This window comes from Rhinoraja longicauda, chromosome 31 (assembly GCF_053455715.1).
Source record: "Rhinoraja longicauda isolate Sanriku21f chromosome 31, sRhiLon1.1, whole genome shotgun sequence".
Lineage (NCBI taxonomy): Eukaryota > Metazoa > Chordata > Chondrichthyes > Rajiformes > Arhynchobatidae > Rhinoraja > Rhinoraja longicauda.
The window spans coordinates 20,328,947-20,342,581 of record NC_135983.1 but is presented as its reverse complement, the minus strand read 5'-3'; the positions used below and the strand labels follow the sequence as shown (position 1 = coordinate 20,342,581).

The window sequence follows — 13,635 nt, the reverse complement described above, 5'->3', positions numbered from 1 at the left end:
AATCCAAAGTCTTTCTCCTTTTAGTAATGATTCATAAATCATTCAAAACATCTTGTTTCAGTTGAGTATTCAGTATCCCTCCCTTGTCTATATAATTCAATATTCAGAGAATGTAGCTTGCCATACCTTGGTTGCCTCCAGCTGTGACTCCAGTGTTCCCGATTCCTCCACCATGCAAGACCTGAGATGCAGGTTGAACACAATTATAAAATGATCCAATGAAGGCATGCCATTATTAAGATAAATTACCTTTTAAAATAAATTCTAGAAAATGTCATGCTCAGAATGGATAAATAGCCATTTCAATTCTAGAACTAAAAGGCAGGTCACTGATTGGTTTCTCAGTTAAAATTAATTATTTTAAAACAGAACTACACAAGCTCGAGAAACATGGAAAATAGGTGCAGAAGTAGGCCATTCGAGCCAGCCATTCAATATGATCACGGCTGATCATCCAAAATCAGTACCCTGTTCTGGCTTTTTTCCCATATCCCTTGATGCCCTAAGAGCTAAGTCTAACTCTCTTGAAAATTAACATTGTAAACTCTCTTTAACAGAAGGCACAAGTTCCTTGAACTTTCGTGATTTTAAAAGTACGTTTAACAAGGTTAGTGGCCTCTTCTACTTTAAAAAATATTAAATTTATTCAAAATAACTAACCTAATTATCAAGGAAAGTAGAAACAAGGAACTGCAGATACTGGTTTATCACGGGAAGAGACAAAATGCTAAAGTAACTCAGCGGGTCAGGCAGCACCCCTGGAGATTATGGATAGGTGGATGTTTTGGGTCTGGATCCTTTTTCAGACCATCAGTCTGAAGAAGGGTCCCAACTTAAAAAGTCACCTATCCATGTTCTCCAGGGATGCTGCCTGACCCGCTGAGTTACTCCGGCATTGTTTCTTTCCAAAAATCAAGAAAAGGTGGTCATATTCAATATTCACAGCTATCACTCATAAGGCTGCAAATCTACAGTTTAAAAAATTGCTTTTATTTGTAAAGGCAACGCTAGAAAACCCAACTTGATTCACAATTCTGTAATCCCGACAGGAAATGCTCTGCTTCTCCACATGCGAAAGATCTGTCCCCTTCATTAATCTGATTTCCTCAATTCTGTTTTAACATGTGTTTATAGCATAGTTGACTACAAAGACTTGGCTGCCATTTAGTTTCTAATATTATTCTACTCCTGTTCCACAAAGATAATGTGTCAGTCGGGGTAAACCAAGTTTTCCAACAATACTCAGGCTTTTAAAAATGAAAGTTGCAGAACCTAAATTCATTAACATATTTATTAAAACATGCAAGGCCATCCAGCTTACCATGTCAGGACCAACTAACAGCAGAGCAATCTCATCAGATGCATCCCTGTTTACTAGTTTCCTCTGCAGCTGTGCAACTTATTCTCTCATACCCAGAACATGACAGACAACATGGCAAAAGGCTACAGCGAAAATCAAAATCCTTTTGATTTTTAAGCCACTTACCCACAACTAGGGGATATTTTACAGTTGCCTATTATAAACTACTAGCATGTCCTGGGATGAGAGTGGAAACCAGAGCATCCAACAAAAATCATTACATTGACACAGAAAACGTGCAAACTCCACGCAGATAGAAGATAAGGATCAAACTTGTGTCCCTGGAGCTGAGGCGGCAGCACCACCAACAGGTGCTCGAGTAGAGCTAAATCCTAAGACCCAGGAAGAGATCAAGGGCATATCTACAGATAGATGGAATGATGAGGGAGAAAGAGAAGGACTTTGTTCTAAGTCATACTCTTCAATCTGCAGCAATGTGGTGTTTGCAACTCAATGTTCTTTCTCCAAACTAATAAAGTAAAAAATAACTGGTATAATTAGTGAATTTTATATTCATCCCTAATGATCAATGGTAGAATCAACTGAGATATACCAATATTATTGGAATGATCCAGTTATAAAGAATATTACAGACAAGCTATTCTAAAGAAAGTATTAGGATAGAAGCCCTTCTACATTTTGTACAGTTCCCAGTTATCTCAGTCAATCAGTAATTAAAGGCCTTGGTTATAAATTCCTAATAACTGGACCATGCAGAACATAGGTAGAAGCCGAGAAGAAGATTGGTCCAAATCACAGAAGGTGCATTAATTCAGTGCGGCAGAAAATAAAGTGCACATATAATCATTAAAAAATTGCATGCCAGTAAGTGTGGGCATCTAGATATGTGAATTGATGAATTAAGTTTTGAAGTAGGCAAATAGACCTTTACAGCTGCGACTCTAAACCAGCTTCACCAGTTGTTTCTTTATAAAATTTAATTAAATTCCAGATGAAATGTTACATCCTGGAAGTAAAGCCCATTCTGATTCCATGGAGCAGTTGAGTTAAGTGTACATGCTGCTTTAGCTATATTTACATTGATGATATCACAAGAGAATCTCCATTCCAGGTGACTATAGATTTAAGTCATTAAAATTAATACTCTCTCTTAAATGAGCTGCACAAAAACAGGGTGCAATCAGTCCCAACAAAAGTAAGGACAATGGCAGCGTAAAAAAAATGCAATTTAAGAGCCATCAATTAATCCAAAAGCAAAATGTCACATCTGTGACATCCACCCACAATGGGAGCATTCCTTCAAAACTTTGATTCTTTCATTATGCAGTCAAGATCCACAAGTTCCATCTCTTATGTTCTATGCAAGCACAGGGATCACCCAGTTATCAAAGTATAAGATCACCACCCTTAGAACGGTCAAGCTGAAAGTGAGCTAGAGTCGCTGCGATAAGTTATCCAGTGAGGATTATCTGTGAGTGGAGATGCAGACACTCAGTCGTGCATTCAGAGCAACTGGATAAAACAATTTGGGAGCTCTAAGAATTAACTTGATTGTGTAAATGGAGGAGGCACTTTAATGTTTTAATTATATATTTCAAAATTGGCCCTCAGGTCGAACCAATGTATAAAGAAACAGTCCGGGATGAAAAAAACCTTGAATCAAATTAAGTCTCATGGGCCATGTGCAAGACAAGATGGCAACACAGATGCCATCTAGGCTCGGGTTTTCAAGCATTCCCCAAATGACTCTTTGAACAACTTAAAATCTATGAACAGCAAGATACCAAGTTCAATTGGGCTGCACTATATAACCTCGGATACGGTAGCAGAAAGTAATTCATAGAAAGTAGCTTGGCACTTGTAAGGGCTGCATGCAAGGTACCACCTCATGGTGGTACGATCTGAAAACTAATCAGACAGGGTTTCACGCTCCTGACTGCAGTTTAGATCTGCACGTTTATTTTTTTTTAAAACCACACCTTCAAGAATAACTAGAATTTGAAAGCAATGGCGATATTACTGCCCCTAAATGAACATTAAAAAAGGTTTTTGAATACATTGCACCCAATGGCCAAATAATGTGTCAACAAGTTTGTGCTGACCATTTGCGGGCATCGAGGATGTCAGTTTCAGACACAAAGATTTACAAACAAAAAGATGTCCACACTAAACCTCCATGAGACCAATCCCATGGTCATTTATGCCTCAGGCAAAAGGCAACTGGGATCCACTATCACAGTTACTCCATGCAATAATCATGATGCCAGCAGGAGCATCTTCAAGGCACACAAATATTTACCCAAAAAGCCCTGTCCTTTGGAAAATTAACAAAAGCTGTGAGCTTATAGCAGTGACATTAGTACTGGAGGAAAAATACCATTCAGATGGCAAGTAAGCAAGTGCATTACAAACAACACAAAAATGAGGAAGAAAGAAAAACCTTCCAGCCAGATCATCCCCAACTTCATACTGATAGACATGAATGACACGACGATACGCTATGCTAATAGGAAAAAGACGACAAGATTGGAAAAGAAAGAACACAAATATAAAAATGAGTTCAGAACTGAAAGTCATGTCGAAATACAATTTCCTCCATGCTCACGTGAAAAGTCAGAGGGTTTCAGATTTAGAATTGTAATCTCAAACAAGGATAGTAGGGCTATATAGTTCAACTACCTTAACTATCGTGTTTACAAAAAGCAGCGTTTTTGCAGTTACCCAAACCTGTCTTGTGTGGGGCAACTTTTATTCATCATTCGAGCCCTGCTCACAATTCAGTGAATTAAAAATCCTTGCTAATAAACTCCTTCAGTATTTGATCGGTCCAACTGCTGCAACCTACACATTCCAGTCTGAAAATGTAAAATCCTCTCACATTTGCATCTCTCCTACTAATCGCCGATCTTTTCTATCTTTAAAAGATTCGACAAAACTCATCTTTTGACCTGAATTTTTAGAAAGCCCTCCCCCCCCATTCTAATTGATAGTTCAGAGCCTTTTCATTACATTAAAAGATTATAATGAAAGCATTTCACGTGCCCTCTCAAAATTATAAAATTAATTCGAATCTGCAGTAGTCGTATTTTTTTTACTTATGCCCAAGGTTGAAACGACTTATTCACTGATCTATACTATTTCCTGCTTCTCTCTATAGAAACAATTTTTAAACCTGGTGCACCTTTAAAATGGCCATGCTGACCCCTCACTCAGAATTTAAATCACACATTGAACAGCGTTCCTTTGCAAATTCAGGGATTTCACTCTAAACATGACATGTGGAGTTTCAAAAGGGTCAGCATGACACCCAATGTCCAGGCAATGTTAGCTAATCCTCAACCTTAAACACACTATCTCTAGTCAGCATCAGATTCCAATCTTTACACTTTTAACAGAACTTTACAAACTAGGACGTAACTGATATTTCGTTATGTCTGTCAATGGATGCCCAAGACTGACAGTAATTGACTCACATATTGGCAAAACACAAAAAAAAGTCAATAATTCAGATAAATAACAATGCTAATGAAAGATTAACCTGAAAAATTAACTTAGTTTCTAATTCAGACTTGCTGTGGTATTTTTTAGTTTTTAAAATATCAAATTTGCAGAATCCACAGCATATTAATTTTGAATCAATATCGTTGCAAAAACTGTTTCATTTTATTCTTAATTATGGGTGGCAATCATTGTCTCAATGAGAAAATGGCCCTTCCTTCAATTCGATTATTAACAAGAACTGTAAATGGTGGGAAAGACCCAGGTGCAAATCTCCACTTTCAGATCTGACTTTTTTCTACTGATTAAATAAAGTGATTTAAATCAATAGGTTTTGGCCTTGATTGTCAGTTTGTTAACATTTTCATCACTTTCTCCCACCACAAGTTAACAGAAAGCAACAGGCAAACAAGTTCACAGCAAAGTACAAAACAAAAGGCAATATTAACCCATCCAGTAGGTATGTCCTGTAGACAGCATCCAAGCATCAGGCAGCAGGAGAAGCAGAAATTCCAGGATTTTACAAGGAGAGAACAACAAAATTCATTAATCAACATTAAATTGCAAATTCATCATCATGTAATAAACATTAGTTACCACCATTTAAAGCAACGGCAGAGTTACACAACCAATAGAAGCATTTGACAAGCGATCAATATTTCTGTGGCTCAAAGAAATTTTCACAGGGTTGCCCACAGCATTCAAGAAAGAATTAAATAAATGCTTAAAAAGCCGAGATAAAGTGGGGGGTTTCAAGCAGACAGCCCCATGTGGAGCTCGCACAGCCATAAGACGTACAGGTATGTAGGTTAATTGGCTGGGTAAATGTAAAAATTGTCCCTAGTGGGTGTAGGATAGTGTTAATGTACGGGGATCGCTGGGCGGCACGGACTTGGAGGGCCGAAAAGGCCTGTTTCCGGCTGTATATATATGATATGATATGATATGATATAAAGATCCAAAGGTTGTATGGCATTCTACATGAAACTTCTGATTCTTTATAACCAAGGAAATGTAGCAATTAGTCCTTCAGCAATATTTTAAAGAAAAAAGTTTAATAATTACAACTTGCACCAGGAGATTAATTAAATTACATGAATAATGCATTTATGTTGGAAAACCAGCCAGTTTACTTTTTTTTTCCGACAAACAGCATGGAAACACTCCCATCTGGCAGACGAAACAAAGCCTACGCCCGCACCACCAGACTAAGGAACAGCTTCATCCCTAGAGCTATAGCTGCTCTGAATCGGACCTGCTGAGAGCCCACCTGTCTCTGCCCCCAGGGTCATCTGGCACAACTGACCCCTGCATGAACCCTTTTTTGCACTTTACCTTGTTTCCCCCCCCCCCCCCCCTCTTGTTGTTTACATGTTCGCTGTGATTTATTTAAATATTTGACTTGATAGCATCGATATGGAAGCGACAATCAAAATCTCGTTGTACTTGTGCAATGACAATAAAGGATATTGTATTGTATTGTATTCAGCCCACAGGAGCAATTTACAGAAGCCAATTAACCGACAAACCAGCACATCTTTGGAATGAGGGAGAAAACCAGAGTACCCGGAGGAAACCCACAGTCACAGGGAGAATGCAACTACCACACTGACAGCACCCAATGTCAGGAATGAACCTGGGTCTTTGGCGCTGTGAGGCAGCAGCTCTACCAGCTGCACCACGGTGCTGCCCTTCTGACTTACAATGAACCAGATTCCACCAAGTAATGGTTGGTCCTATTAGCTTCATCAAGGGTAACTGGGAGAAATTCTGGCCAGTGACAACTGCTTCATGGTCTTATGCAAAGATGGATCAGATTCCACTTGTGTCCTGCTGTCCTTTATCCACTGAGAAGGGGTAATAGCCACACAGCAAGAGAGGTTCATCTTCGCAAAGCCTTTCAGCTTGCAATTAATAGTGGGTGATCTTTATTGGTACATCTTTCCTCAACGTATTTACCCAAATCTATTTAGTTGTTTCAACATTTTTGTATAATTTGTAGCCATAACAGCATTTTGGAAGGAGAGGGTACCAAATTCCCATTTTCTAATTAATAATATCCAGCTCTAATATGAAAGTAATGACATGTTGGTCTGGATACCAGATACCTATATTTATTTAAAGAAATAAAACTTTATGTAACGGTCTCAATAATTAGACCTTTTTCACACAGATGGGTCACGTGTTTTATATATCAAAGAATCCCTAACATTACAAAAATTGTATCTGTTCAAATTTGTACATTGCAGAACTGTGAGAAGTTACCAGAGGGACACCTCACCTTGTTTCCTGCAGCCACTGGTGGAATGTATTTGCATGTTGGGCAAATTCCTGACGTAATTTATCATTCTCTTCTTGGCGTCTCTGTTCCTTCTGTAATTCCATCTCTCGTTCCTATTAAGTGACCAGTAAAATTCACTTAGTGTGACAACAGAGCAAGGGCAAAATGGGTCATTATTCATTAAACATAAAAAGCCAAGATGATCAACGGCTCTGAAGAATACTATGCTGATAATAAAGCAGGTGGAAAAAAAAGAACCCTAATTCTCCCATCCAGTAAAAAAAGAATGGATATTACCATCTGCAGAAAAATGCTTTGACAAATAGCAACACTCTGGAAGGAATAAGAACAGATTAGGCGGCCAGCAGAGGCTCAGTTTAAATGGGTCTGTTTAACCCATGTTACAGACGTGGTGGATAGTGCAAAAGTTTACTGGATTCTAAGCAATAATTTAATTTTGCCAATCATCAACTAGATTCTTTGAAATTATAAACATCTTGAAATGTAACTGCATTTTTCAGTAAAATGTTCATAACCAATGGTTTCTTTGGCTTTGGAGGAAAATAATGCATTACTATTAAAACTAGCAACAGGAATTTTTATTTCATTTATGAAAAATAATTCTACACACAGGTTTGTGGGATAGCATTGTATCACAGCACTGGTTTACGTTTACAGTAACCTATGCCAGTGTTCTCAACCTGGGTACACCACTGGGCTATAATGACAACATGAAGGTAATCTACTTGGAAAGTTCACAAAAGATATGCTCAGCATATGAGCTGTCCTACTGCAAGGCTGCCTTGTTCAGCCACACCTCTGCCACAATTACTCATCCTTTATCCCTAAAGAGCATCTGCATCCTTGGCACAGTTTATTTCCTCAGCTAGCTTTGTACTATTAGTACAACCTGGATGCATTAAACTCACCCCCTTACCCGTTGGTGATAGTTGCAATGTTTGCATGAGGGACACTTGTAGCACCCCAAAAGTTTAAGTTTGCCATCCCCCAAAAAAGTTGTGAATGCCACTTGGAAAGATCCATAGCTTTCCAGATTGACAAGTAATTTATTGAAAGAGGTCATTTGGATACATGTGGGGAGGATATGTGAGGAATCTAGAACAAGGGCTTACTCTCAAAAAAAGTTGGTTATTCATCTCCAGAACTGTTGGCACACCACAATTCCCCAAGTCAGTAAGTATCTTCAAAACACATTATTTTATTTGTTTACCAACCAAGGGAATTTAGGGAAAGGAACAGGGCATAAAAAATATCTGTTGTTATTATTGAATAGTAGTGTGGATTAAAAGTCCACATGGCCTACGCCTCTGCTAATTCTTGATCTTATTTCACCCCCCACCCTTTACATTTAAAGAAAATGTACACATACTTTTATGATTTTCTGCAAGTTTCTCCAAGTCTCCTCCAGCGCTTCCATAGTGAACCAGGTGTAGGGATTAGAAAACATCCGGTAACTCTTGATCTGACGATCAAGCTCAGCCAGCTGGTTAAAATCGGTCTGAGCTGAGCTCAAAGACGAGCGGAAAGCCTCGTGAGCCTCTCGCAGGGCCTTTATCTCCTCCAGTGAGTTGCAGCGCACAGGATCTGTGAGGTCCTCCTCGGCATTCTCAAACCAACTGTTAAAGGCTGAAGCTTTCTTAGCAAAGGTCAAGAAGAGATCTTCAAGCTGTGGAAAAGATAGTCCGTAAACAAGCCTTTGAGGTTACATGTATAAATTGCTCCAATTTTAAACCATACATGTGTCCCTAGTTTGTGTAGGATGGTGTTAATGTGCGGGGATCGCTGGTCGGCGCGGACTCGGTGGGCCGAAGGGCCTATTTCCGAGCTATATCTCTAAACTAAACAAAACAATGCATACTTAATATCACTGGAAGCTTCTGGCACAAAGATATTCAATCCACTGTGTCCGTGCCAGTTGAAAGAGAGTTATCCAACCTAATCTCTTTTCCTTCCAGCACTGATCTGTAGCTCTGTGAGCAACAGTTCTTCAAACACATATCTTGGCACTTAAAACATTGCAGGCGTTTCTGCCTCAACCACCCATTCTGGCAGGTTTACACCTCCACCAATCAATCACTCGTGATGAACTGTTTCCTCATATGTCTCTCGCTTTCCATCAATTACTGTAAATCTATACCCGTTACTTTTTGGTCCTTCAGCTACGGCATACAGATCCTTCCCATTTGCTCTACTTCAGCCCTTCATAAATGTTATACATGGAAAAAAGAATTTTAAAATTATTTACTTTTCTGAAATGTTCCTGGGATTCAAGCAGTTTCTTCTTTCTTTCACCCGAATTGGCCAACAGCTGATTCCATCTTTTCATTAACGAAGCATGACGTGCCTCGATGGCTTTGGACTGAATGTGTTTGGCTGCCAGTAACTGATCCTTCAGAGCTGTAATGTTAGCAATCCCCTCCTGTTGGAAAGCTTGCAGTCCAGCATCAAATGTTTCCTATGGAGGACCAAAATAAGATTATATATCTACCTTTTTCCAATTGAATTTAAGGCAGAAATAATGGTTCATCCAGTGATCACCGACAGCTATAGAGAAACAAATATATGAAAGAACCTAGCTTAATTTTTATTTTCTTGTTTGGATTGTGGTTGCTTGAGGTGCTGGGGAAGGGGAGATCATGCAAAGGAGTAAGAGAACTGAAGCTCACCAAGCTGTTGAAATGGTAGAATAATCAAAAAGTACAATGACTTTTTATTGGCCAGTCTTATCCACTTATTAGCGGCCAATTCAACTGGCAACAAGTCAGAGAACATTTCTGGTGCATCTAGTGTTAAAATGGATGGGAGACTCTAAACCAAAACATGAAATAATTAGAATTGGAAAGAGTACATAATCAGTGGATAGTGGTCATGCCCCTGAGCATGAAGTGTAAGGGATTCTATCTCATGCTTAAAAACAGAAAACAAAATCTCAGCTGATATTTTATTTCTGTATTGTTAGAGGCCCTATTTTTCAGATGAGACATGTCCCAATTCATAATTGAAAGAGCAGCAAGGTCTCCAATAAAATATTAACCGTCAACTTAATTGGTAATAAAACCTAGTCATTTATGGTACAATATCACATACAAATTGACCACCACGACTTCTACATTACATCAAAAGTATATGAGCAGCAAAGTCATTTAGGATAATCCTAAATTGCAAAAAGTGGCATAGAAACATTAGAAAATATCTAACATTTAACATGATATTCATATGCATTGTCATATTTACTACCATGCAGTGTTGCACGTTCTGTATCCATGACTTGGGAGCCACTAATTGATGATTCTAAACTTGCAATTTAAATGCATTTCTTCCAGTATTTGGTAAATAACTTTCATGAACACCTTTACTGTAACTGATCACAGAAATGATGAGCAAAAAGCCAATGTTTGACTATTTTACAAATTTGTTTCTTAATACTGAATTACAACCTAAATATCATATTTTCTAATTAAGCACAGCATGTGTTAGTCATGAAAACAACAATCTTCTCGCTATGATTTGCCAAACACAAATCCCAACTTCACTACTGAGCTCCTCATTGAAGACTTTAAAAGATACAGTTGCACATTGGTGCCAAATAATTTGGAAGAACCCTTAAGTTGAGTCCCATTTCCAGATTCAGACTGTACATAAACAAGTTGGCATGCAAGACTGCATCGTATTCATCTTAGGTCAGCGAGATACCATCAAAAATGTATTCAATCCCTCTTTGAAAAAGTTATAAAAACAAGCTGACCCCTTGCAAATGGTTTTCACGCCATAATGTAGATATAGCAAAGATAATCTTATTATATGGAAAAGGTAGAATACTTAAACGATGAATTATGAAGAGTAGGATATAAAAAAACAAATTGATAAATTGTATATGCTAGAAATCCAAAATAAAAACAGAAAAAGTTCGAAACACTCAACAGGTCAGGCAGTATGTCGACAGATAAAGGATTTTTTACTTAAAACATTGACCGTCTGTCCATAGATGCTACCTGACCTAAATGCTTTCAATAATTTTGGTTTTTATCTGGACCAAGATAATATTGATTCAAATTTTGTTTTAAAGGCTAATTTAAACAGTTCTTCCAACAATGCTATAGGAAACTCTGCTGTATCTAAACATTTATCTCCTCCTGGCATCTCATACCCCCAAACCAAAAACCTGTAAAATGGTCTGGAATCTGAACGGCCAAAATTAAACATTGTAACTTGCCAAATACCTGCTTGGTCAGCAACGTTTGTACAGAGGAGAGATCACGGCCATAATCATCTGTCTTCAGACTGTTTTCCTTTTCACCTACGAAATATGAAACAAGAAACAAATGTAACTAAAATCATGTGAAATATCATTCACTAAGTACCTATAGTATCCCCAAATTTTAATGACTCCACAAGCAAAGGTCATGCTTATGGGTTTATTCCCTAGTCAGAGCATCAGCTTTCAAACTAGTGCAAGGGAAAAGCAAGGAACAGCCAATGCTGGTTTACAAAAAACTGAAACAAAGTGCTGGAATACCTCAGTGGGTCAAGCAGCATCTCTGGAGAAAGAGGATAGGTGATGTTTTGGGTCGGAAGCCTTCTTCAGACCAATTGTGGTTGGGGAAAGCTGGAAAAGAGGAGAGGCAGGACAAAGCCTGGCAAGTGACAGGTAGATTCAGGCAAGGAGGGGTTTTGGTAGGTAGATGGTTGGACAAAAGACAAAAAGGTGAGAGATAAGGATAGAAGTAGTACAAAATGTAAAGCTTGAGAAACGAATATGGGTAGAAGGGGAAGGGAGAAATGTGCGTCCAGTTGGTGTACAGGGAGGGGCATGGAGAAGTTGTTGGGGGAGGGGGGTCTTTTAGATTAGTTTACCTAAAATTGGAGAATTCAATGTTCATACAGTTGGCTGTAAGTTACCTCGTTTCATTCATGTGTTTGATTTAACTGAAAGCTTCACTACCTAACCTTCAATGATCAGCAAGTTCACGACAGCTGACAAACATACCGATCCATGACTCAACTACATCCGCCTTCCAATTAAACTGCAAGAATGCAGAATTCTCATCCAGCTTCGCTTTTCTCTGAGCAGCTGCTTTCTCCAACTCTGTCACCTTCGCTTCCAATCCCTTCAACTTTGCAGTTATATTCTCAACATAATGATTGTTCTGTAGGTGATAGAAAATAGCTTCAGTACAAGTTGTTTATGTGTATCTTTGCAAGCTCTAACATTAAAGGAAATACAACCGTGATCATATATTGGCTAATGTGTCCTAATAATCTAATTTCTGCCTTTTACGTATGTATGGAAATAAATGTTAGACATTGAAATACCTTGTACAATCAATTCATTCTCTGGAATAGAGTATTTAATTTAAAGTGGTGTAAAATGAGGGATTAAATCCTTTATAATACTGCACGTATTTCCTGACTGGCATAAAGCATTTATTAAAGAAAGGGTACAATCCACAGTTTCAAGTGGAAGTTTTAATGCCCCTGGAGAAATCGGCCAAGCTCCAACATCACCTAAGCCCGTGTATGTGCAGGGTGAAGTGACACCAAACTCAATGACTCTTACACAATATTTCATAGTTAAGCCAAATGCATAAATAAGCATTTGAAAGGACTATAGAAGGAAAAGGAACAGCATGCTCGTGTATTGCAGCCAGTTGTTAATACTTCTAAATGAGAGAGCCATAGATAATTATTAGCAAATCCTTTGGCCCCAAGTCAGATTTACAGCGGATGTCAATTATAGAGTCACAATCAAAGAAACGCTAGCTGCAAGACAGAAGTTTCGATGAGTTCAGAATACACAATCACTGAGACTAATTATGAATTACTTTTAAAAGCTTTTCTTTTCTCACTAATGCTAGGTTCTTCCCCTTGACATAATGCTGGTGAACAATTCAACAGCAACATTTACTGCTAACTCAAAGGAAATCACATGCTCGAACTAAAATGTTGATTGTCATTCAGGCATGATGAAGAGTTGTATAGCTGAGCCTAGGGTTGCCTAATCAACGAACACATGACTGCTGTCAGCAAGGTGAATAAACCCAGTCATTTCTTCCATCCAAGAACAACAATGCTGTCCTAATTCTTCTTAAAAATGTGTTCATAGCATGTGAACAAGAATGGCAAAGCCACATTGATCACGATCACCCTCAGGCAACAATCACCTCAGTCCTTGTTATGAAATTGCATCCACTGTGTAATCGGGACATTTATTTGATACTGTTATCTAGTGCTCAAAATAAGCAAATTCAGAAACAAGACCCATTCCTAATTGATACCAGAACAGTACTAAACATTCATTTTACAATGAACTACTGGTCAGTCAGCTCTTGACTGGCTGCAATGTTGATATCTTGCACAACAAAAGCATCTTGCAGTGGCAGAGCAACAAGAGTGTAGAGTCGGGGCTGGGGCAGTGGAAAGCGATGGTTTGGGTCCAAAAAAAAAAATCAATCGACCAAAGCACAGAAAGTGAGGGTTTTCCCAGTCCGCAGTTAAAGATTAAAACAAAAATCCA

General features: G+C 38.4%; 1 protein-coding gene across 5 annotated transcripts in view; it reads right to left on the bottom strand.

Moving 5' to 3' along the window:
• Positions 1 to 13,635, bottom strand: part of sptan1 (spectrin alpha, non-erythrocytic 1) — a 79,990-nt gene that overhangs the window by 3,578 nt on the left and 62,777 nt on the right. For 3 of the 5 annotated variants that reach the window (XM_078426406.1, XM_078426404.1, XM_078426407.1), the window contains 8 exons: positions 12,109 to 12,268; positions 11,342 to 11,418; positions 9,367 to 9,576; positions 8,491 to 8,787; positions 7,101 to 7,213; positions 5,269 to 5,286; positions 3,762 to 3,824; positions 127 to 181 (listed from right to left, as the gene is read on the bottom strand). In XM_078426406.1, the coding sequence (XP_078282532.1) occupies positions 127 to 181; positions 3,762 to 3,824; positions 5,269 to 5,286; positions 7,101 to 7,213; positions 8,491 to 8,787; positions 9,367 to 9,576; positions 11,342 to 11,418; positions 12,109 to 12,268 (993 nt within the window). The remainder of the gene's footprint in view (positions 1 to 126; positions 182 to 3,761; positions 3,825 to 5,268; positions 5,287 to 7,100; positions 7,214 to 8,490; positions 8,788 to 9,366; positions 9,577 to 11,341; positions 11,419 to 12,108; positions 12,269 to 13,635) is intronic. The other 2 variants (XM_078426408.1, XM_078426409.1) reach the window with 1 other exon arrangement.